This window comes from Sminthopsis crassicaudata, chromosome 2 (assembly GCF_048593235.1).
Source record: "Sminthopsis crassicaudata isolate SCR6 chromosome 2, ASM4859323v1, whole genome shotgun sequence".
In the NCBI taxonomy this organism is placed as follows: Eukaryota; Metazoa; Chordata; class Mammalia; order Dasyuromorphia; family Dasyuridae; genus Sminthopsis; species Sminthopsis crassicaudata.
In genome coordinates this window covers 577,893,683-577,919,424 of record NC_133618.1, presented here as the reverse complement: position 1 = coordinate 577,919,424, position 25,742 = coordinate 577,893,683, and the positions used below count along the sequence as shown (strand labels likewise).

The 25,742-nt window shown below is 35.3% G+C and overlaps 1 protein-coding gene across 4 annotated transcripts in view; it reads right to left on the bottom strand.

The window, feature by feature from the left end:
• GBF1 (golgi brefeldin A resistant guanine nucleotide exchange factor 1) overlaps window positions 1-25,742 on the bottom strand; it is a 121,867-nt gene that overhangs the window by 68,807 nt on the left and 27,318 nt on the right. For all 4 annotated transcript variants that reach the window (XM_074295426.1, XM_074295427.1, XM_074295428.1 and 1 more), the window contains exon 3: window positions 24,292-24,358. In XM_074295426.1, coding sequence (XP_074151527.1) covers window positions 24,292-24,358 — 67 coding nt within the window. The remainder of the gene's footprint in view (window positions 1-24,291; window positions 24,359-25,742) is intronic.

Genomic DNA, 25,742 nt, shown 5'->3' with positions numbered 1-25,742 from the left:
AAAAGTTACCAGGACCTGGTAAAAACAGGGATTGTGAACATGTGGTAGATGGCCCTGGGAAATAGGGGGAACAAAATCCCTCAGTGAATACCTGGTGCTGGTCAAAAAAAATACACTTTGTCAGAGAATAAGGTCATCCACAGCACAAAATATTACTATTATGATGAGCTCAGGATACATCCTGCAGTCAGGGTATGGCCTACTTGCTGGACTAAGCTCTGAGAAACGGGTATATCCAAAACATTTTGACATTTGTAAACCAATTTGTAAATCTTAAAGTGCAACACAGATGTTGACAACTTCAGAGACATAAAAGTCAATGGGAAAGGGAAGAAAAGCAGACTGCTTCACATAAAACCCAAGTAAACATCTAAAATTTTTTGTTTTGTTTCTTCAGAAACAAGAACCAAACATCATGCATGATGAAATAATATCAAATTAAATATCCTCAGAAATCTGTGTTATATAAGACATAATTTCATTTAAAGAAATAAAATACTTTAGAAATAGAATGATCAATAGTCTAAAATAAATGTGCTGAGGCCAAAGTGGCTCTTTTAGACAGGATGAACCATAATCCTTTTCTGACTCTAATCTTCATATTTTTTCATCCAGAGACTCCCAGTGCAAGAATTTAACACTATGACAATTTGCTCCCCAAACAGTATCCTCCAGAAAGCTATTAGACCAGGAAATATGTATATGAATATTGGGGCTGGACTACAAAACAGGACAGACACAGTGAGCATGTTCCCCAAACCAGGAAAGCTAAGAGTTAAAGTTGGGTTAGCAAACTTAACTCCACGGATATGTATGGGGCACTAAGCTGAGATTCACAAGGCTCTCCCTGATTTTTCTTTGCCTCTCAGTGCTGGGACAACCAATGTTCACTGAATGCCGATATTTGTATGAATAAAAATGAAGGGATTTAGCAAATCTTGTTCTTGCACACAGTTGTCAAAAAAAATCTGACCTTTACAACAGGAAAAAGAGGGGGGATTTAAAGCTTTAAAGAAGAGGCAGTCACTGCCTGATGTATAACAAACCTTTGAAAAATTATGGAGCAGTGAAAATCCCCTACAGGTCTGAGCAAAATGGGTCCAATTTGCATTTGAGCAAAGCTTTCCATACATACTCCTCGGCTCCTCTGTGTACTGCCACACAAATAAATCCTGAGGAATAATCCACTGGGGACCCGAGCCTGATCTCCCATATATTACTGCTGCACAGCTTGAGCACAGGCTCCACGAACTGCCTTTTGGGGTCCAGATAACTAAATCAAAGCAGTCCTGATAAGCTTCTGAAAACAGGGAGTGTGAGGAGTACTTTAATGAATGTTACAACTCAACCTGTTACAAACTGCAGTGTTATTGAAGGAAGAAAGAAAAACAGAAAGCCTGTATGCTTTTATTGTAAATTCAGAAGTATCTTGCAGTCAAATCCAGATGCACCTGTCATCTGTCCCCTCTGGCTATAAAGTCATCCAAAGTGCTCACTGCTCAAAATAGTGAGGGAGCATTTGAAAGGCCCAGTTCTAGTTCGGGAAATACAGAAGAAAAAAAAAATACAGAAATCTGGTTCAAATTTGTGTAAGAAATGGCAACCAAAAGTTAATGTGAAAAATAGCAAAGATAAGTCCTAGGATGGAAACACTCAAGAGAGAAATTTTTTAAAATACCCTAAGTTTTCAGGGAAATTCTGATGAAATAGTTCTGAATTTCAGTCTTATCCTTGTAATTTACTTACCTGCCCAAGATTTAAAAAAAAAAGTGAGGGGAAACAGATAAATTCTTACTAAGTATGAATTTCAACAATTATTACTTCAAAGAACTAAGTAGAAAAATCATAACAAAGAGAAGATTAAAAACTCTTAAAAAGTCAACAGTAGTAAGAATATATAAAGAAGGGGATGATGCCAAATGTCAAAGGGATAGAAGAGTGACCCAGTAATAATTAAAGTAGTTAAAGGCATTTTATTTCTAACATCTATATAGGAAATCATTTTGGCTGTGTCAGAGTAACATCTTAAGTTAAGCCACACAAACATCAAGAACTAAGTCAGCTCAAAGTACATTTATTAGGAAAGAGATCTAACATAATGTCCAAAAGGATATTCTACAGGTAACCTGCTAACCTGGCAATCTGGAAGCAAAATAAGATTTCTCAATTAAGATACAGGCTATTGGTTGATTTGTTATTTTGCTTGTATATTAAAACAGAGACATCCCAGTCTACAGCAAATTCAAACTGTAGCTAGTTCTTTTCTATAACAAGAATAGATTTCAACCCTAACTAGAAAACCTAGGTCTGTTGTGATTACTATAAATTGCAAAAGGAAGTCATTATTTAGGATGAGCTTAACTTCCAATAACATATTTGGTACAGCAAAACTCTATAAATACAATAGGGCAAAGACATAAGAATGGCAGGAGAGTCTGGTGGGCTTGCAAAGTTTTACTATCAAAGTCCTGTCCTTCTTCAAAAACTTTGAAACAAACTTTCAGGGAGATTCTCTTATCTCCAATATTATTTTATATTTTTTCAAGTGCTTTAACACAATGTGATTTTCCCTTCCAAGAAATCAAAGCAAAACCATTAAGTCAGGTTTCAACTGTGTCTATCTTGCCTCCTCTATAGTTTCTGCAGAGATGAGAAATTATTTCAGTTTTCTAGGAGAATGCCTTGGATTCCTACAAACTAGCTAGCTCTCCAGAACCAGATGATATTAAAAGGACACAAAACAGATGTCAATCAACTATTTTTATTTGGCTTCTTGCCTTATTACCCAGTCTAGGCCTAAACAGCCTGAGCTCTTTGGTGGTGTTAAAACCTTCTCCTTTCATGTAACAACCTTTGTAGAGATGACATAAAAATTTTCTATTATGTGTCCCTGGAAAGGGAATGTATTCCTCTATCATCTTCTTCAAACAAAACTGCTTCAAGATACACATATTTCATTTTTCTACTTTTGGAGAGAAATTTTGGGATTTCCTCTATCATTTATCTCTTAGGAGAGTCCAGACCTCCTTTCAGTTATATAAACTCACTTTGACCAAGAGAAAGGATAAGAATTTGTTTGTATTAGCATTCCTTTATCACTATCTATCACCTTTTGAGGCTAATCAATAGGCCTCAAAACCATCTCTAAGTTAGGGAGATGTCCATCCCAAGCATGTGAAGACTTCATCTGGCAGGATGGGTAAATGAGAACAATTTGTTCCAACAGCCATGAAAGTGGATGAAGCATGTGCTGTGGAATGCTTAGAGCTTGATCGAACATTGAAGACACCTGGGTCACCTCCTGAATCTCAGAACATCACCAATCATCTTGATTTTTTGTCTTGCCACTGAATTTTGATGATCTGGAAGAGAGTGTGAGACTGATGACTTTATGCCTCATTTAAATCCAATTCATGAATGAGTCAAGGCATCATTACAAGATGATATCAATGGTTCTCTTCAAAAAATGAAGGATAAAACTCCTTTACATAAAAAACAAAAACTTTTTTCTTTTATTGACATGTTTGTATTACTGAGGCAGAACTGGCATTTTTTAGAGAAAGCAGTTAAGTTTATACTTTTTCCAGTTGTCACAATACTCCCTCAAGCCCAGAAAAAGCCATCAACTTTTCTCATTCCTTTTTCTTAAGTGTTTCTTGTGATTAATAATTTTTAATTTCTTTCTTCTTCTCTCTCTACTCCAGCAATAGGCTGCAGGCAACTCTTTAAGATTTTAAAGTCCAAATGATGACCATTTCCTCCTTCAGTGTTTTTCTCACTCTCAGAGTTAAAGAAAGGGGGCAACAATGATAATATGACAAGAACTTCCACAATAGCCTTGGGAACATAGCCATTTATCATAAGAACCTGAGCTAAAAACTATCTTCTCCCAAATGAGTTTATATTTTATCCTAAAGGCAATAGGGAGCCACTGGAGTTTACTAAGATCATAAACAGAGGGGATAATGGTGATTATGTCAATAGGGTAGAGGAAGCCTTAAAGTCTGGCTCCCAGAAACACCTCAGCTGCTCTCTGCCAGCTGGTCTCTCAGGTTAGACTTTCAACAGAATTGAATTTTTTTCAAATAATTTTTCCCTCTTGTCCTATTTGTCCCACTCGCTGAGGGAGCAGTTACTTAAAAAAAAAAAAAAAAAAAAAAAAAAAAAAAAAAAAGCTTAAATAAGTATGGGATGTAATTTAAGATACTGGAGAGTGGGTTGCAGGACACAGAAAGGGTTATCTATCAACTCTCTTTCTAACAGGCTGAAACAGATCTGATTTCTGCTTCCAACCCCAAGTGTAAGAACAGGCAGACCCAGTGAGATAGAACATAGCAAGTGTACCCAGTTGCTGCCAACTCCTGTTCTGCTCTGAAAAAAAGAAGAAAGCAAGAGTCCCAGAAGTGCAGGAAATTGTTTCTCAGACGAAAGACAACACTTCCTTTCCCAGAACAATCCATCTCCCACTCTGACATCCTGCTCCTGCTATATTTACCCAACCCAAATTTGCCAATGATATACTTCCAGCTGCACTCCTGACACATGGCCCTGTCACTCAGTCCAGGCACATAGAGAGAAATCCATCCAGAGGGCAGAGCCTAGAAATCACTACAAACTAATCCATGCTTCCTCTATTGCGTACTTTCCGAGGTAAAATGAGACAAAATGAGAAGAGTATTTATTCCCTGTTTATTTTGCAAGTGGCTGGGCAGACAAGAGGTATTTCATAACAGAGATACTAATTTCAACTTTAATCATGGTGGCCATCATTGAGGACACCTAGACAATGAAGGATTTGACATGGACAGTTAAAAATAACTCCATCAATGCTAGCTGACCAAAAGCAACTAGCAAACCCAGCTTGCTAGGATCAGACCATTAAATCACCCTATCCTAGGGTAAACCTTTTCTCCATAGGAGAAAGAAATCTGATGAGCCAGGGATTGGGCCTTTTATTGACATGTCTGAACTTATCCCTATTTAACTGCATCTCAACCTCTCCAGCAACACGTTTGAGGGAAAAATAATAGTACAAATAATGCCAATAAATACAAGATCTGCTGGATATAATGCCCATTTTTTTCCTATCCTCAAAAGTTTTCTATTCTTGGTTACTTCCCATTAACATACCTCCTACTTTTTTTCTCTATATAATCTCTTCCCAATTACTCCCTTTCCTGTCTTTCCTTTTACCCATTTCTTATAAGTATGTGGAATCAACTAAGTATAAGTTATATCTAATAAGGTAATTTGCAATAGCCATATCATCTATTCTTTTCACTGTAACAAAAGGTCCAAGATTCAAAAGGCAAAAGTGGTCCCATTCTCTCCTTTTGTTTTCAAATAAATTTGATCATACATAGTAAAATACTACAATAGAAGGAAAAGAAAGTTAAGGCAAAAGAATTATGTAGGAAAATAGAGGGAAAATAAAAAGAAAATAAAGCACAAAGAATGAAGATTTTCTTTTTAAAAAAATATTCTTTTATATTATCTATACTTTCTATTGTATTTTCTCATATTACATCCTAGATAGCCATCTTTTAAAAAAAAAAAAAAAAAGAAGAAGGAAAAAAAGTTCTGCAAAATCAAATAGAAGATCAAAAAAGCGTGACTATACACAGAATTCCTTACCCATAGTATTCTGATCCTGGAAAAAAAGAGGAAGATAGTTAGAATCACAACTAGAAAAATTCATTTCCAGATAAGCCTCATTGATTTATATAGTCCTGAAATTGCTAAATAGTTCACTTCTATCAACACTGCAGATGCCTAATCAATCATCTCTTTTAATAAATTGAATGCAACTATTTTTAAAAGTATATATATATATATATATAAAGAGAGAGAGAGTATATACACATTTGTTTTTATACATGTATATGTATACATGTTTATTTCACAAGTATATAGATAAATTTCTTGGTTTTGCTGGCTTCACACTTTGTATTATCTATCACTTCATATGTATCTTTCCTTGTTTCTCTCTGTATTCATCATATTCACTGTTTCTTACAACATAGTAATATTACATTATATTCATGTACCATAATTTGTTAGTCATTCCTTAGTCAATGAGTATCAACTAATCCATGCATTCAAAGTATCAACTTTGTTGCCAGTTTCTTACTACCACAAAAATGCTTCTATAAACATTTTCTCATATTTCTCATATGACATACATAACTTTATTTTTGTCACTGACCTTAGTGTATATGCCTAACAATGGAATCTCTGAGTCAAAGGATACTTCACTTTCCTTGCATAATTCCAAACTGCTTTCCAAAATGGCTGTACCAATATATAAGTCCAATAGCAATGTTTTGGTGAACCAATCTCTCCAATACTTATTGTCATCTTCAAAAGATATTTTTCAAAAAAAGGATCTATGTCCTCTGATACCACTAGTCATTGTGTACTTTCAATCCTTTCATATTTTATTTAAGATATCTAAGCGAAAACTCTGAAAATGTACAATCATGTTTTAAATATATGTCAGAGTAAATATGATTAGGAATTCATAGTAAATTTCACATCATTAAGATCAAGCAGAAAGGAAATCAGACTTCAGCTGACTGTCAGGCCTAAGCCAGACAGAAAGCATTTCTACCACTAGTTCCCTGAGTGAAGGGCAAACACTACTGCTCAAAAATTTTCAGCAGCAACCTACTTAATAAAATTCAAAATCCTTTCCTGACATTAAAGGCTTTCCACAGTCTGGCCCCACTCTATCTCTGCAGACTTATTCTACACTACATTTCAACCAAATAGGACTATCTGCTTTTTTCCAAACCACTTCTTGCCCTTGAATCAAGGCTGAAGGAGCAATGGATTTGGAGTGGAAGGATCTGGATTCCATTCCCAGCTCAGCCACTTCCCATTAACTTCGAGTCTCAGGTAAGTCACTTAACCATTAACACTCGGGATTCTAATTTTCACAATGGAAGTGCTAACACTCTCTCCTATTTTACAGAGCTAGGATGAAGGGCAAATGTATAGAAAGTGAGGGGGTTAAACTGAATGATCTCTAAGGACCATTCCAGATATAAGTTTTAAGACCTCATATTAAGTATTTTGTAAACTACAAAATACTTTCTAAATATGAACTATAATCACTGTTATCATCTCCCAACTTATTTCTGCTAATTCTGTTTGCTGAAATCATACCCCATTTTCTAAGTTCAAATCAAACACCACAAAGTCAGGGGAGCCTGATTTTCCCCACCAGAAATGGTGTCCCCCCCCCTTGTTTATGCTTTCCTTAAACTCAAACATATCTATGATATTATTAATATGGATAACCATTCTAATGACTTGTTATTAATTATTTACTAACATTTATTTTTCATTTTAGTATTCTAGTTATTTATGTTTTATCTCTCCTACTAAATTATAAATTCTGTGTTAGCAGGAATTATGTTATTTATCACTGTCCTCCCTTCAGAACTCAACATTTTATTAAGCACATGGTAGGTACTTAATAAAAATTTTTGGTTTTTCTTTTTAAATAATATTGTCAACTTTCTAGAAAACTAGAAAAACCTGAGAAAAGTTCAAGCTTTTTTTAGATAAAGTTTGAAACTAAACCTCCCAGTTTTCTAATCATGACACTTTGGAACAAACCACATTCTTAAAAGTCTCTGTAGACTACAGATCCTCAAAACTTATAACTAGTTCCAAAGCAAGTCACATTCTACTGCAGGATTGAAAACTAAGAAGATAGTTTGTACTTACATTTGAGAGCAGGGACTTTTAATGTTGTTAAATAACCTTACAAAATTCATCATCAGTGGATTAAATTAAATTAATTGCATACCAATTGGATATAGTAAGAATAAGAATAGCAGGCATATAAATAACTCTTAAAGGTTTGCAAAGTACTTTATAAATATTATCCTTACAACAACAGGGTAAAGTAGATGTTATTATTATTTCCATTTTACAGATGAAGGAACTGAGACTAAGAGGATAAGTGATTTATTTGTCAAGGACCACCACACAACTAGTAAGTATATGAAGTCTTCCGGACATAAAAACCAAGGGTTCTACCACAGGGAATGGAGGTGATATTTTAGTTGGCAATAAAATAGACTATATTAGAATGGTCAGCTTTCTCTTTCCCTTCAAAATTTAAAAAGACAGTTATAGCTACTATGCAAACTTTATTCAAAGCCTGGTTAGTAATTCATTAGTGATAAAGACCAGTTTGGATAACTGCTAAGAAATGTAGCTTATTTAAGGTATGAGAAACTCTTTCATATCTGTCTATACCCGTAATTCTACTGAAGAAAGATCCATGTTCTTTTTCATTGAATATAGAGAGAACAACAGAACAAGTCTTTAAAGCACCTTAAATTAGGTTTTTTTAAATGCTCATTTTAGGCCAACTCTGGAGAATAATGAGCCATATTTAGATTCTGACAACATAAATTAATTTTTCCCTTAATTACTTTTCCCAAAATACTTCTGTCTAGATGAGTTAAACCAACAACTTAGCCCTTCTCAGCCCACAAAGGTACCAGAGTTTTCTGACAATCATCCAGCTTTCATAGTGAAACATAATTATGTGCTATGAGAGCAATGGTGTGACTAATGTGGGATTTTGCTAGAAAAAAGCAAGAAAGGAAGAATTTTAATTCATTTTTACTTCAAAACAGTGAGCTATAAAGAAAATGATAGTTCACTGAATATATAATTTTTTCTTTTGGTTCTGATCACTTCACTTTGCAGCAATTCATATAAGTCTTCCCAGGTTTCTCTGAAATTGCCCTTTTATCATTTCTTATAGACAATAGTATTCCATTATATTTATATACCACAATCTGTTCAACCATTTCCCAGGTGATTGAAATCCCCTGAGTCTCTACTTCTTTGCCACCAGAAAAAGGGCTACTATAAATAATTTTTTCTTTTTCTTTGGAGGTATAAGGCCTAATAATGGTATTGCAGGCAAATGACAGGCCATAGATCTTTTAAAAGAAAATATTTACTTATATCAATTCCAAGTTCAAATCTGGAATCCTGGAAAGCTCTTATCTATTACCTAGTTCAAGAGGTCTTAACTGTTTTTGTGTCATAAACATAATTGATAGCCTCATGAAACCTATGGACATCTCATGTTTAATTAAATACATAAAAAATACATAGGATCACAAAAGAAACCAATAATACTGAAATACAATTATCAAAATATTTTTTAAAAAATCAAACAAACAAATTCACTAGCTCTAATTAAAGAATTACTCTCTCCCAATCCCTCTTACCTCAAAATGCTTCTAATATCTTTCCATGTGCTAAGTGATTCAATCCCACCTTTCTGCCACATCTACTCCTACAGATTAAATACATGAACTTTAACCTGTCGTGGAGCATTCTCCTGCCTTTCAGACTTTAAGTTTCCTTAAAATTATGTAGGTTACAACATTCCTCTCTTCATAGGAGGCCTTGTTTTAAGGGTAGCAAATTATCACTAACTAAAATGATTTGGGAAGGGGGAGAAAAATGGGATAAGTGCAAAGGAGTATTGGGACAAATTGCTTAACATTCATGTAATCTATGAAATGGTATTAATTATTAGATCTTAGATTCAAAGAAAATTGCACTTGATTCTTATAGTCAACTAACAGCAGACCCTGGTCTTAAAAATCCTAACAACTGTGTCAAAGAATGAAATAAGCAAAAACTAAATCATAATTTTTAAGAAGCCTCAAATGGAAGGTTAAATATGATTGAAAATGATAATCGGCCGGTCATAGTTTCTCCTATGGTACTTTTCAACCAGTTCAATTTTGATATGTTGGAAGCTATGGCAATATAAGAAAATATCAACAGAGAGAAGACATTAAAATTAAGATGGATTGGAAAAGCTTTCTGTAAAATAATTTTAATTGGGATTTGAAGGAAGCCAGAGAAGCCTAGAGGTAGAGATGAGGAGAGAGCAACCCATGCATGAGGAAGAGCCCACAAGAGCATCCATTTTGCCTTTCCTTCAGTTCTTCAAAAGGTCAGTTCTAGGATCCTGGGGGACTTAAATACTTACAAAAGCAAAATACTTACAAAGGAAATCTATAGAGTTTGCAGACTCCAATTCAGTTTCAGAGGCACTATATCCAAGCACAAGACTCCATCTCCTGACTCCATCCTTTTTTCCTGGCTACCCCAAAGTCTAGGATACTCTTCTCCTTTATCTCCTCCTACTGGCTTCCTTCAAGACTGATTTAAAATCCTACTTTCTGCAGGAGATCTTTTTTCATTTCCCTCTACTGATACTTCCTTTTTTCTAAGATTACCCATCCCCATTTATACTGTATATATTTGGTACCTGTATAGTTATTTACATGTTGTCCTCCCCATTAGAATGTGAACTCCTAGATGACAAGACTCTTTGACCTTCTATAACTCCAGCTCTTACCAAAATGTCTGGCACATTAAAAAACAAAACAAAACAAAAAATGCTTTATGATGGACTGAATTAAAATGAGTACCTTTTTAAAAAAATTACAATATACAAAGTGAAAAACTATACAGTTCTTGCTCTCAGAGATATCATACTCGGAGGATTATAGCACACTGGTCAAAATATAGTATGGAATACTGTGTTCTGTTTTGGATAGCACATGTGAGGAAAGATACCAATGAGCTGGATAATGTCCCAATAAGGACAAGTATGGAGAAAGATTTTTGAGTTCATGTCACTTGAGAAATGGCTAAAAAAAAAACTGAGAATGTTTAGCTTAGAGAAGAAAAGACAGTAGGATACAGTAGGTAATTTTCAAAGTATTGGAAGGTACTAGTGACAAAATCCACAAGGAAGAGAGAGAAATTCCATTTAAAATAACAGAATAATAAAATACTTTAAGTATTTTACCAAGACATACAGAGGAATTATATGAATGAAATTTCCTTATGGAGATAAAGACAGAATAATAATTGGAGAAAAATAATTGTTTATGGGTAGGCCACGTAAATATGATAAAAAAAAAAAAAAAGAAAGAAAGAAATACTATACTACTTAAACTGATTGACTTATTCAGTGCCAGGCCAATCAAATTACCAAAAATTTACTATAGCTAAAAAAAAAAAAAAGTCATAAAATTAATTTGGAGAAAAAAATAATTTCAAGAGAAATAATGAAAAAAGGAAAGGAAAAATGGGTCTAGCAGTACCAGGTATACATATTAGCAAATGAACTCCACTGCAAAGCAGTAATCAAAATTATTTGGTAATGATTAAAAAATATAGGATGATTGGTAGTTCAGATATATTAGGAACATACAGAAGAAAAACATTTAAGGCCTAGTGTTTGATAAATTCAAAGCCCTTAGCTCCTAGGATAAGAATTCACTATTCATCTTAACTTGGTGGGATAACTAGAAAATAGTTTGACAGAAATTAGGTTCAGAGCAATACTTTACACCATGTTCCATACAGAATCAAAATAAGCTCTAAATAGATATATAATTTAGATATAAAAGGTGATATCATAAAATTAGTAGTAAGTAAGAAATTATTTAGATCTTAAGATAGGAGAAGAATTTTATAACCAAGCAGAAATCACAGAAAACAAAAAGAGGTAATTTTGATTTCAAAAAATGAGAAAGATTTCGCACAGGCAAACCAATATAGCTAACATTAGAAAGAAAACAGTTATCTGGCGAAAATCTATGCAGGAAGTTTCTCTGATAAGGGATACAAGGAATTGAGTGATAAATAATCTAAGAATATGAAGAGGCAATTCTCAAAGGAAGAATTCCATGCTATCAATAAGCATATGAAAAAACATTCCAAATCACTAATAGAAAAATTAAAATTAAATCAACTCTAAAATTCCACTTCAGATCAGCAAAGTTTAAAAAAAAGAGAGAGAAATGATAATTGTTGAAGGAACTATAGAAAAACGGGCACATTAATAAAGTGTTGACAGAGCTATGATTCTAAAAAACTATCTGAAACTATGCATAATTTTTGACCCAACAATGCTATTATCAGACCTCTACCTCAGAAATCAAAAAGAAGAAAAAGGCCCAAATATTCAAAACTATTTATGGAAGCAATTTTTGTTGTGGCAAAGAATTAGAATTAAGGAGGTACACATCAAGAGGCAAATGGTTATAGTATATTAATATTTTAATTATGCCATAAGAAGTAACAAGAGAGACAATTTCAGACCAATTTGGGAAGACATCTGAAGTAAAATGCGCAGAAACAGAAGAATGGTTTATGAAAACAATACCAAAAATACTAAAAGACAAACAAAAGTCTTTTTGACTTTTGAAAGTCTTAAGTACTCTGATCAGAAAACTGACATTCATGTGCCCATTAACATGAAGCATTCTATCTACTTCCTGACAGAAAGGTGATACACTGAAGATAAGGAATAAGACAAATTTTCAGACAAGATCAATGTAGGAGTCTGTATTGTTCGACTATGCATTTTTTTGACAAGGGATTTGTTTGTGTATGTGGGGGGGAGCTTATTTATTTTTCAAGAGGAAAAGGATTAGAATTGGAAAATGAGAAAAGGTTAGGAGTTGTTAAAAAAAAAAGAGATTCATCCAAGTATTTTTATATGCACAGAGCATAATATAAAGAAAATAAGAATCACAGACAAGCTGAACAGCTTTTAAAATTATATGATGAATTGATTATATAAAGCTGTCCATAAAAGTTAAAGAAAAGCTATCCATAAAAGTTATCTGCAGTATCTATACAAAATCTTTTTTGTTCTACTATGTACTTGGAAATAGCCATTTAACTTAAATTCACAACAAAAAAAATTTTTAAAGAATATTGGGGAGAGGTGGGGAGAGAAGTGGCAGGAGAAAGGAAGCAGCAATAATGTGTAAAGACATTTAAACAAGAGCCAGAAAGGATCTCTTTGACCTTATGTATGACAATTACATCTTAATATTTAAATTCTCACATATAATTGATTTGCTTTCTTCAATTAAGCATTTATGAAATAACTATTATGTGTAAGGCTTAAGTGATCACTGAAGGTACAAAGATGAAAGACAACCCAGTCCCTGCTCCTCAACAAGATTATACAGCTATGTATATAATAGTAGTAATAGAATACCTATACAAACAAGTACAATGCTATGTTAAAGATACCAGAATTTAGAGTTGGAAGAGGTAGTAAAAATTATCTTTGTCCACTTCTGTAATTCTACATAGGAAATCAAGATCCACAAAATCAAATGACTTGTCCAGTCATTACCAGTTACTACACAGCTAATAACAGAATCAGCACTCAAACCCAGATTTTCTGACCTCCTTAGTTCAGTTCTGGGAATGGAGGTGATAACAAAATAAAAGGTTTCAATAATTTTTTCTTAAATTAAAAAAAAATGATACACTGATCAAAAAGGAAAATTTTTATTTGGATTGTTTTTTATTTTTTGAAAAAGTTTTGACTATACCCTGTAAGAGTAAAGTTTTCCTATTCTACACATGACTTTTGTCTTTAGGAAACCTCTCAGTATTATCTTCCTAACATCCAAGATGTATGCAGTAAAAAATACTCTTCAGAGTAATTGTTTTGGACCCAGTATAGATAATAGAGACAGTTAAGGTAGTTAAGGTAGTATACTGGATATCATGCTAGATGGGGAGATAGAAAAACCTAAGTCACATTCCTGTTTCAGTTACTTATTAGCAACATGACAAGTAATATACCCCTCCTCAGCTTCTCTATCTCACAGTATTGTTGTGAAAATAAAATAAGGTAATATGTATAAAGCATTCTGAAAACTTCAAAGTAGTACATAAACATTAGTTGTTATTATCTTTTTGATGTTCTCTCTCCATTACCCACACAACCATAAATATCCCATCTAACCTCCAGTTCTCAAGCTGAAATCTGCACACAAGCACCTGGAAGCAAGCTGCTACGATTGACTACAGAAGAACCTTTGCTCCCACAGTGCATCTGGCCTTGCCTTTCCACCAAATCAAATGCCAATTTATTGCCGTCTGATGTACAGTCCATCAGGCAATTTCCTTAGTGGCCCCACTTCACACAGGCAAGGAATCCAAGGAAATAATGGTATACCCCACAAGTGGGCAAGTAATTGTTAAATAAGCATGGAACAAGAGAGGGTCAGTTGTGAGCTTTGCACATGTGGCAGCTCTTCAGAGCCCAGCCCTGAAGTAGTAACAGAGGGCTGGTGTTACAGTACAAGTATGCAATGGGAACCTCGCCAACAAACAACCAGGAGTGCTTGTCCATCTAAATCTTTGAGATCCCAAGGAATAAAGAGCAGGAAACAAAAGCCCCACAACTGGTGCCACAAAAACCTCCTCCCTACCTCCCTAAAGTATTGCATAGCACCAAAAGTAGTCATTTCTTTTTCTCCACCCTTATTTAATAAGGTGACCTACGCACAGATCATCCTTCCCCATTTATGATCTAACTCTAGCTCTACTTTTAGGTTATTAAGGCTGCATAAAGAAGACAAAAGGTAAACTCCAGAGAATGTACTCCTCTTTCTCATAAAGACATCAAAAGTCATTCCACAAATTAAGGAAAGCTGGTGAGCAACTATGTGCCAAGAGAATGTCACAGAATCGTGGATATGGAACCAAGACAACCTTATCATTCACTGTCTCTCCCAGCCCTTCATTCCCAACCCCAATTTCACATGGAATTCACAACAGTTGGTTTCTTCTGAGACCCTCTTGGCACATCCCTCCAGGCTTAAGTGGGTGGAACAGAAGAAAGGGATCCTCTGCCTGCCTGGCCTTTTTGTCGAAAACAAAGCAGCAAGCAGCTGGCTTTCCCTTTCCTTATTCATTTGACTGCTGCCACTGCAAGTTTGGCACACTTCCAAGGAGAGGAGTTTCAGGTCTCAAGAGATTTCCTTGCCAAAGAAGGCACTGAAAATGCCAAAAGGAGGCAGTCACTTATGTACCTTCCGCAAATGGCACTATCATATACTCCTTTACTTTTGCTTTTGAGGACCATGTTAGGTAGTTCTTCAAACAGAAAAATCGACTTACATTAAAATTCTATGGATCTAAAGATATCTACATGTTAGAGAAAAAGATCTAGGCTCAGGAGAAAAACTGTTCTGTGTTCTCTTGTATTCTCACAGAAAAAGGCAAGGACAAACACGCCTTTCCTCTTGGAAACTGTCAAACCAAGAAAAATCAATGAAACATCTGAGAAGACCGACCAATGGGAAAAGACAAATAAAGTTTATCAAAATGCAAACCTTTAGAAACCATGTGGCAAATAAAAAGTTTTCCTGGAAGAAAATCATTTCACTCTCACTTTTTCTAAAATTATTGAGTTTTTCCCAGTGCTGCTAAGAATCCTGAAAGAACCATTTCTGACTCAAACTTTAGTCACATCCTCAAATATTACCAAAAAAATTTTCAAAAAATTTTAAAACAAGAAACAAGGTTTTAAAACAAGCAGGAGTAGACACTTGTACAAATTTGCCCTTCCTCACAACTCCCAACACTCAAGGAGCTGTCCCTTCATTTTTATCTTACTTGTTTTCCACTATCTGCTTATTTATGCTGTTAGAAGAGTATATCTTCTTCTGGAAAAGCTGCCTCCTTTCTTAACATATCTTTCCTCTGGTTCATAATATCATATCAAGTATTGTCCTATCCCCTATCTTACACCTGCACTCCCCAAAAGCAAAAATACCTATATGATTCATTTCTAGGCAGGGGACTATATCAATGAGTCAGCTTGAATTTATTAAGCGCCTACTTTGTAACAGGACTTGTGCTAAGAATTGAGGATACAAAGAAGGGTAAAGACAAGTCTCTACTCCCAAGAAGCTTACAAACTAATGAAGGAGACCACATGCAAACAAAGAACTATGTACAAACAAGATATATAGACAGGCAGATAGATATAGATATACAGAATAAGTTGGAGACAATCAACAATGGAGGAATTAGCATTAAAAGAGAACATGAAAAGTTTCTTGCACAAAGTGGTACTTTAACTGAGACTTAAAGGAAGCTACAAGGCAGAAATGAAAAGGAAGAGAATTCCAATCACAAGAAACAGCCGTAAAAAAATCAGTGAGAAAGAGAGTTTGAAGAACAACAAGAAAGTCAATGTTACTGGATTACTGAGTATGGAGATAGAGAGAGGGAGAGTATAAAGTCTAAGACTGAAAAGACAGGAACAGGACAGGTTATAGAAGACTTTATAAGCCAAACAGAGGATTTTGTATTTAATCCTAGAGGCAATACTGCCTGAATGGGGAAGTGAGGTAAAGGGTGACATGGTCATATTTACATTTTAGGAGAATCAATTTGACAGCTAAGTAGAAGATAGACTGGAATAAGAAGAGATTTGAGGCAAAGAGACTAACCAAAAGATTTGTTCAATAGTCTAGGCATGAGGTAATGAAGGCTTTTACCAGAGTGGTAGCAGTGGCAGTGTCACAAAAGAAAAAGGGCTATATATATGAGATGTTACAAAGGTACAAATAACAGAATTTGACAGATGATTGGACATGGGATGTGAGGAAGAGAAAAGAGTTGAGAATGATACCTAAGTTATGAGCCTGATGACTTTGAGGATGGGGTGCTCTTCACAGTAGTAGAGAACTTAGGAAAAGGAGAGTTTGAGGGGAAAGGTATTAAATTCAGCTTTAAGTTGTCTATGAGATATCCAGTTTAAGATATCAAAAAGGCAGTTGGAAACAATGGTCAAGAGAATTGTTAAAGTGGGATAAATACATCTGAAAATCATCTTCACAGAATGGTAGTTGAAACTATAGAAGCTGATAAAATCAAGGGAAATAGTGAGGGTCCAGGAGAGTCTTGGGGATTTCAGATATGACCTGAATTAAGATCTAGCAAAGAGAGAATGGTCAGACAGGTAAAAAGAGAATAGTTTCATTAAAACCTAGAGAGAATAGAAAAAAAAAAAAAAATCAAGAAGAGGATGACTGACAAGTGTCAAAGACTGCAAAGAAATTATTACAAAAGAACAGTAAATTTGACAATTAAGATATCATTGGTAACTTTAGAAAGAGTATTTTCAGTTAGATTATGAGATCTGAAGTTAAGGAGTTAAAAAGAGAGAAATGGAGTTACTGATCATATACAGCCTTCTCAAGGAATTTAAACACAAAAGGCAAAAGAGATAAAGAATGACAGCTAGTAAGTATAGATGGGTCAAATGGGAATATTTTTGAGGATGATGGGGATGTGTTTGTAAATAATAGGGAAACAGTAAACAGAGTAATTGAAGATTAGTGAGAAAAGAGGGATGAGAGAGAAAGCAATCTGCTAAAGAAAAAGTAGGATGGAATGAGGTGACTGGTGCATGTAGAAAAGTTTATCTTGGCAAGAAAAAGAGTCATTTATTCATGTGAGACAAGGGGTAAAGGAGAAAGTAGGAGAAGGCCATATTAATGGATGTGAGAGAAGGAAGAGAGGAAAAGAAATAGTTTTCAGTGAACAGCTTTAATTTTCTTATTTATAAAATAAGAGATAAGATTTTAATCTGAAATTGTGGAAGTAGGGGAGCCATGAGAAGTTTAAAGGAAAAAAAATTTTAGAAAATAGCTATGTACAGTTGGTTAATGGGAAAATAAGTCAAACAGGGAGGTATAAAGTATTGGCTTGACACAGTGAGGGCCTGGTTGAGATTATATAACATGAAATTTATAGTGGGCTGTTTGCATAGATTTATAGATTTTCTTTCAGCTACAAGTAAAAGTGAAAGCAGCAGATGAAGGGCATGATTCAAGGCTGAAGTCTGATGGGAAAAAAATCTTCAATAGGACAAGAGAGCAAAAAATTCAAGAGAAGAAGAGAACACATAAGGAACTAGTTCACCAAAAAGTCAAGATGAAGAAGGGAAGAGAGTGTTACCAGTAGAGGAGCAATGGCCTGATAAAGAACTAAGGGAAGGGACTGAAGGACATGCTCAGAGTGACAAAAAAGTTTTAAGGCTGCATGGTAGATTGGGAGGTAGAATGGCAACAGACTATGATTAGATAAGAAATTTCAAAATTTGTGAACATAAAAGTGTTGGATTTGTAGGAGATCAAAGGTATGACTATTCTGTGTATCATGCAAAATGGTCTCCTATACCAGTCAAATAAATACACAACGTCTCTTGACAATGACCAATGAAATCTCTTTTTTCCAATTCCTTATCTCCCTGGAGGAATAAAATAAACATCAGATAAGAAGTATACTCCCAATAGTTTCATTTCAACCCTGAGTCCTGAATCTAAGAGGCTTAGACCAGGTGCTGAATTATATAAATTATATAATCCTCTCCATTCTGATTTTCAGATTCTATTTAAACATGTTCTACTAACCTCTGGAGGGTTAGATAGACTTAAACCTTCTGGTTCTGCATCCACAAACTCAGAATTGACACTGACACACAGGTGTGTTTGCCCAGGATAAATCAAATTTAAATAAACTACTGACACATATATGTTCTCAAGGCACCTGCTTTTCCCTCCTGCACTAAAATACAGAGTCCTGCTATGCAGGTGAGTTGAGTTTAAAAAACCTGCTTATTTTCTCGAATAACTGCACACCATCAAATGATTTTGGGAAAAACAGTTCTGATCAGAGCTCCTTTGTTTGTCAAAACAACCAAACTATAAATATGAGCTTCTTTTGAGAAGCAAATCGGTCATTAATAATCTATTTTCTATGAAGTTATGTCCTAGGAACAAAGGGTCCCACTCCCTGAAAGGAAGATCTGAATGCATTTTGGGGTGACTTTGGACCTAACTGAAATAGAAAAAATCTTTGGAGCCAAACTAACTCTGAAAAACTTCTCAAGAAGTAAATACACTCAAGCATTAGATTAGTTCAGGGTTGAAATAAGTATTTGAGCAGGGACTCTGATTATTCAAGAAGCAGGCACAAAATCCAGAGTGGACCCTCAAACAATCCTACTATCTCATAAATCATCTGGAATAACAGGAGGACGGGTGACCCTAGGTCATATTACACTCCTGGAGCTAAGCCAACACTAACAAGGGGTAGAAGAGTGAAAGAGAAAAAAAAATATTCATGCAATTCCCCTTCTGTGGATCTTCCCTCACAGATATTGCTCTAAAGTGCTAGAATATCCTATTATTAATTATAGTTTATACCCTGTTATTTTCCAAAAATACCATCAAGAGAGCTCTTGCTTCAGCCCAGGGCCTATAGACTTATGCATACTAGCCTGATAATACCCAGGGGACACATAAAATATCATGCTTCCCATTCTATTCCTCTAGGACCTAATTTTTTAAGACTAGAAACCATTTGAGCTTCTAACTCCAAAGGCAATCTGAATGGCTCACTAAAAAACAAGGAATTCCTATTTAGTGATCTAGGTCAAAGGTCAACGTCCTCTACCACAGGGCAAAATCAGGGTTCAAGAATCAAATAGCAAAGATATTGAACATATTCAACTATCAGAAATCAGTTTCCCTGCCCATGGCCCACAGCCCTACACAGACTCAAAAAGTCTGGAATTTTTAAAAATAATTATAATCAAGACCACAGATCATCTCCCTTCTAATCTGTCTGAAACCAAGGAAAATATTAGGCACTCTACTTCCTCCAAACCAGATTCTATGCATGGTCTTAGAGAGACAGGGGACAATTCCAACAAGAGGAGCTCAAAAGGACACAATAGGCCACCTAGTGGGATAAGAATAAGTTCTTGAAATTTGTGCCCATGACTGTACTTAAGAGGAAGAAGGTTGGGAGAAATGACCCTTCTCCTTCCCAAGCCCCACCCTGGTTAGGGCACCCAGCACTGCAGGCACAACAGAGTTAACGTCCACCAGCCCTGAGGAGCCCAAAGGTACTTCACTGCAACATGCCTAACATTTACATTGCCTCTCTCTGCTCATTAAACAGGTTTTGGTTAAATAATGAACAAACTGTATTACAGACTCCGATGAGAATTCCAAAATTATAAATCAACTGGGAAAGCCCAAAGGGCCAGGCAGACAGGGAGGGGGGAGAAGGATAATATTGACTAATATAAAGGGCGCAGCTTGACAGTGGATATTCCTGCCACACCTGATCAAACACACTCTATAGGGGGAGGGGAAGGAGAGCAGAAGAGGGGAGACAGGACAAGACGGGATGAAATTTGCATCCGGAAAAGATTAAAACAGATTCTTTGGGGATGGAGAAAATACATAATATATATTACTATAAATGCAAAACTGTACTAAAAGCTAACTCAAATGTCAAAGATTACAGCTTGAATAAATTTAAATATAAAAGCCATGTGCTTCCTTGTGTTAATGAGAGAGACATAAAAAGACAAACTGGGCCAGGAGGCTAAACTGAGCCTCATGCTGCCTGAAGGAGGCAATGGGTTCAGAGCACTGTGGGAAAATCCAGACAGAGGTTACTGACTCCAGCCTCAGAATCTGCAGACAAACATTATGAATTCATTCCAGCTCCTGGCCATAACAACACTAACTTCTTCAGGACAACTATCAGACAAGGTTAATGGGAAGATGATGTAGACAGAGACTTTTAATACCAAGTCTTGAATAAGAACTCACCTAGTTTCTTTGCTTATACATGAACTAAGGCACCATCTAGGCCAGTAAGATCAGAGATAGGGTTTTCAGTCAAATGTGGGTTTTTTTCATGTTAAACCTTTTACTTCTGCATTACAGTATCCTAATTTATTAGACTCCATAGATTATACAATAACCAAGCAGTTCTTTTCATTAACAGTGATTGCAAATGTAGTCTCAAAGTTAGAGAACTGTGATGACCACCAAGCTATACTTTTAACTGATTCATCCCTTTCCATGAGACTAGAAAAGCAGATGACACCAATGTATCCCAAACTCTTTCCCATTAAACTACTCTGAACATTTGTAAGAAAAAAAAAAAAGCAGCAGTTTGCTATGGTTTATTGATAACATAGGACAAATTAATTTATCCTTATAGTAAATATCTTACTCTCGCCCTCAACTCCAGAAAGCAATCAATCAACAAGCATTTATAGCCCAGAACCAGATCCAGACATTCAAGGATTTTATATCAAAGGCTGAAGTACAAGTTAACTTAGTGTGCTCAGCTTCAGAATGAAAGTACTAGAATTATCTTTATTGTCCCCAAACTAAGCAAAACACTTCTAGAGAAGCAGAAAGTCATGAGTCCTTTTAAGTGCCTTTCTCCAAGTTGAGAATTGGCTCCTAGATCCTTTTATTAGCAGGGAGGCAACCCTCCTGACACTGCCAGTCAAAAAAATCTGTTTGCTTCAGCGGAAGAAACAAAAAATTTGTCATGGCTTGAAGAATCCAAGACCACAGGGGCAGCTGACCCATAAACCTGTTTCTGTGAACCAACAGCATGTGGGGTCACCAACAGAACCAATTCTATTTTCTAAAAGATCACAAAAATGAACTGTTTTGGCTACAACCTATCATTCACTCAAGCAGGTACAATATTTTAGAAATCCAAAACAACAAGGTTGCCTTTGCATAAATTGAAGTCAGTAACTGTTGTAGCTGCTAGCCATTGGAAGATGCTATCACCTTCTTCCCAGCCTGACAATTTTGCCATCTGATAGAACTAAATCCCCAACATTTTGGTTTTCATTAGTTTCTAGTAGCAGGCAAGTAAATCTAGTTCAACGGTGAAAAAGAAATTAGGCAGCAGACTTACATGAATAGCTCTAATATCAAACATATTAAACCACTGAAGTATATATACCACATTATACATATGGTCCATGAACTTCAGCTTAGCCCAAGTAAAAAAGAGAAAAAATAAAAACATTACCTGGAATATATATTGGTAATAAGACAATAGTCAGTAATCAGACCATAGATAAATAGACCACAGTAGGGAATATTGTTCTAGGTAGTCGATTCTCAAAACACCAAAAGGATAAACTGGGTCAGTTCCCTAGCTTGATCACTCTGCTTCTATAGAGGGCTCCATGCAGGTATGTACACGCTTGGCCCCAACTCAAGCTTTTGTTCACAGAATATTCAGATTCATTCTAAGAATGAAATTTGTTCCTTTTCCCTAGGATAAAATAAATGGATCACATATGGTATTACCTATTAGACAGAAACACAATATAGTTTATGTACAGACATTATAAATTAATTAAAATTATACTCAGGGCTGTTTTTACTTGATCCTTTTTTGGGCTAAAATTTTCTAATAATTATTGACCCAAAGGAACTTCTTTTGGAAAAAAAAAATGCTAAGCAGAGCTGACTTCATAAAGTTTCTATCTATCTACAACTTTTTAATCAGCTGGTAAAGAAGTACAGATCAGAATCCTCTTTTAGATTACAGGCATATTACAGGGTATGTCAGGTGCATATACTTTGGTTACATTTATAAAAACACCATATTTTAGTAAAAAGAGGCTTTAATAAGGGGTCAGAAGACTTGAGTTTTAGTCCTGCTTCTGTCATTCACTTGTTATGCAACCTTAGGAAAGGCTTGAAATGTAGCTTCAGTTTCTTCATCTGTGAAATAGGGCTTATACTTGCCTAATGACAGAATTTAAGATTTGAAAAAAATCTCAGATCGGACCAGGAATACCTTTTTCTCCGCAAACAAACCAATTTTTAACAACTAAAAAGTATAACATACGTAAGCGCAGGAGTATAAATAAGATTCTGACAACCATATATGAACATGTTCCACAAAAACATTCAATTCTCAAAGACCTTAGAAACTATTTTATCCAACTCTCTTGCATGAATCCCTCTCTTTGGCCCACAACACTTGCCCATCTAGCCTTCAGCTGAATATCTACTGGGACAGGAATTAATAACTTCATAATGTAGTCTATCCCATTGTTAATCAGTTCCAATTGTTGAAAAAAGTTTCCTTTTTTTTTTTTTTTTTTTTAAATACAATTTCTCTTCTGTGTGACCAACCTTCAATTACTGAAGATTACTATTGCGAACCCCCCTCCAAATCTTTCTATTTCAGTCTAAACAATTCCAGTTCCTTCTATCAATCTTCATATGGTTCCCATGGTCTTCAGGTCATTTATTGTACTGAACAACCTCTTCTAGATGCTTTCCAGCTTATTGATATTCTTTCTAAAATAAAGTATCTAGAACTGTATATGGTAATCCAAATATCAATCTGATCAGGGGAAAGCATATCAGAATTATTACTTCCTTCAACCTACATAATATTCCTTTCTTATTACAGTCTAAAAGAGCTTTAGCTTTTTTTTGGTTAATCAAGAATGACTTAGAATCATATACCTGGAGTTAAAAGGGACCTTTGAGCTTAGTCCAATGCTCTCATTATAGATGAGGAAACTGAGGCCCAAGGATGCTAAATGATTTGCTAAGATGATATGGGTAGTGAATGGCAGAGCCAGGACCAACTTTGGGTCCTTCAGAACTCTTTCTCTTATAGAGTTCCTTTCCCTTAAGAGTCTCCTCAAAATCACATTCATGAGCTGAGTCTGCAAAACACTTAAAACACAGATCTTTTCACATCCATACTTGGATTAAAATAATTAGTTTCATAAGCATAGAACTTTACATTATACACAATTATAGTTCATCCCAATGTTTTTGAATCCTTACTCCGTAATCCAATGTTGGTTAGTCCTCTCATTTTTGCATTATCTGAAAGTTTAATAAGTACATTGCTAATGCCTTCATCCAAATTACTGGTAAAAACACTGAGCAGCACATAGATAAAATGAAATTGCATTAAAAATAGCTCAGACTTTTGTCTTCAATAAAACTTGACATTAGTTCTTAAACTTTTTGTGTGTGTCACATGCTACTTTGGCAGGCTGGTGAAACTTATGGACCTCTTTTCAGAACAATATCTTTAAATTTATAAAATAAAACAAATAGAATTTTAAAGAAGACCTAGTAGATTAAAATGCAATTATCAAAATATTTTTTAAAAAAAGTTCAAAGATCCTAGATTAAAAAAATTCCTGCACTAGGAGGGAAAAAATAGCAAACAGTTTCCAAGCAAAAATATGTATATGTCTTGAACAATAGGTACCCAACTTCTACAGGCAACATCCTGCATGCTAGGATGTGGATGAGAGAGAGACAAAGAGAGACAGAAACACACAGAGAGATAAAAGTGTGTACAAGTGTGTATGTGTGTGCTATTTTTTAAACAGTACAAATAAATAATTAAGGTGAGGAAAAGAATGGAATGAATAATCAATGTTCACCAGGAATATGGCACTACAGTCAGAGCTTTAGCAAAGACATTGGACATTAGAAATGAATTATACATCAAAATGTACATATATATTCTTTGTTTCAGGTAAGTAACTCCCTTTTATAATTCAAAACTTACCTCTTATATTATTTAATACCTCCTTTAGATGACTGAAACTATGAAGCAAGGGATCTCGCTCTTCATCCTGTAGATCACATAGAAACAGAAATCATTATTGAGCCAAAAGGGAATTATGATGAAAAATACAACAAGACAAGAACTAAGTCTCCTTTTCTGATCCCAATTAGAATAGAATAACTAGTCAGAGGTTTGCTTCTTAACATAAAAGGAAAGCTAGTCACCTTTCACACCACCTCATTGTTCTGAATAAAGAGACAACCAACAAATATATGAGAGTAAGAAGGAAAAGGCTGTATAAGATAATTCTAAGAAATAGAACACTGTTGGTTAGGCTGACTAAGGACATTTATATTGACTTCTTCATTAACACTTCCTCTTCCATTTTTAGTAACTATTTTATTATAAGATAAATTATCCCTGAACCCCAAGATCCAATATAATTTCTCCTCTGGTTAAACTCTAAAGAATTGTTAAGATGAATTAAAAAATTATGAATGACACCTAAGCACTATGTTTTTAACTTCAAAACTGGGGTCATTCACACAAGTCTTCAACTGCTCTTATCAGGCTCTGAGATGAGGCTCTTATTGTTTCTATCATGAAGGTGTATGGAGAAAATATCTTGTTTTTTTGGTTTTTTTTTAATTCAGCATTGAGCTTTGGAAACCATATGAGTCAATGGAGAGAGGCAGAGAGGATTAAGTTCTATAATTTCATTCATGTTTATAACTATTAATATTGAAAAGTATATGATGATGCAGATCAACATCTCTGCAATTTATAATCTTAAAAGTTATCTGAGAGAGAAGGAAGACTTCTGGCCAAGATGGCAGCGTGGAGGCAGACAGCTGCTTGAACTCCACATTTTCTCTCAGGACTTACTTCATGACAAGCCTCAGAATTAATGCTTGACTGGAAAAGAAACCCACAAATAATCACCAACAGAAGACATCCTTGAAATTCGCCATAGAAGGTCTGTGTTTGCTCGGGGAAGAGGACAAACAGACTGGGCGCAGACTGAGGGCAGGCAGCCAGAGTGAGGCAGGCAGCTCACACAGCTCAGACCTGAGCGGGGAGGAGTGTGATCTTTTCCATTTCTGTGAAAAGACTTTTACCCCAGTGTGGATGTTCCCTCTTGGCAAGCCAGGAGCAGCAGAGAGGGCGTAAACACCGGAGATGAAGAATAAAACCCGGAGTCTCTCTGACCCAGCCACCCCCACCCGGAGTGACCCAGCCCATTCTTAGAGCCTCAGAGCACAGATGCAGCGAGCAGCCATCACTCCTGTTAGTGCCTCACTGCTGTGGCAGTCTGTAGAGGAAGCCCGGTAACACCATCCAGCTCCATCCTCCCCCCAAAAAACAGACCAATTGTTTCTCTTGTCAATTTGTTTTCTTCTATTCCCACTCTGACAAAATGAACAAAAAATTTAAAAGGGCTCTAACCATTG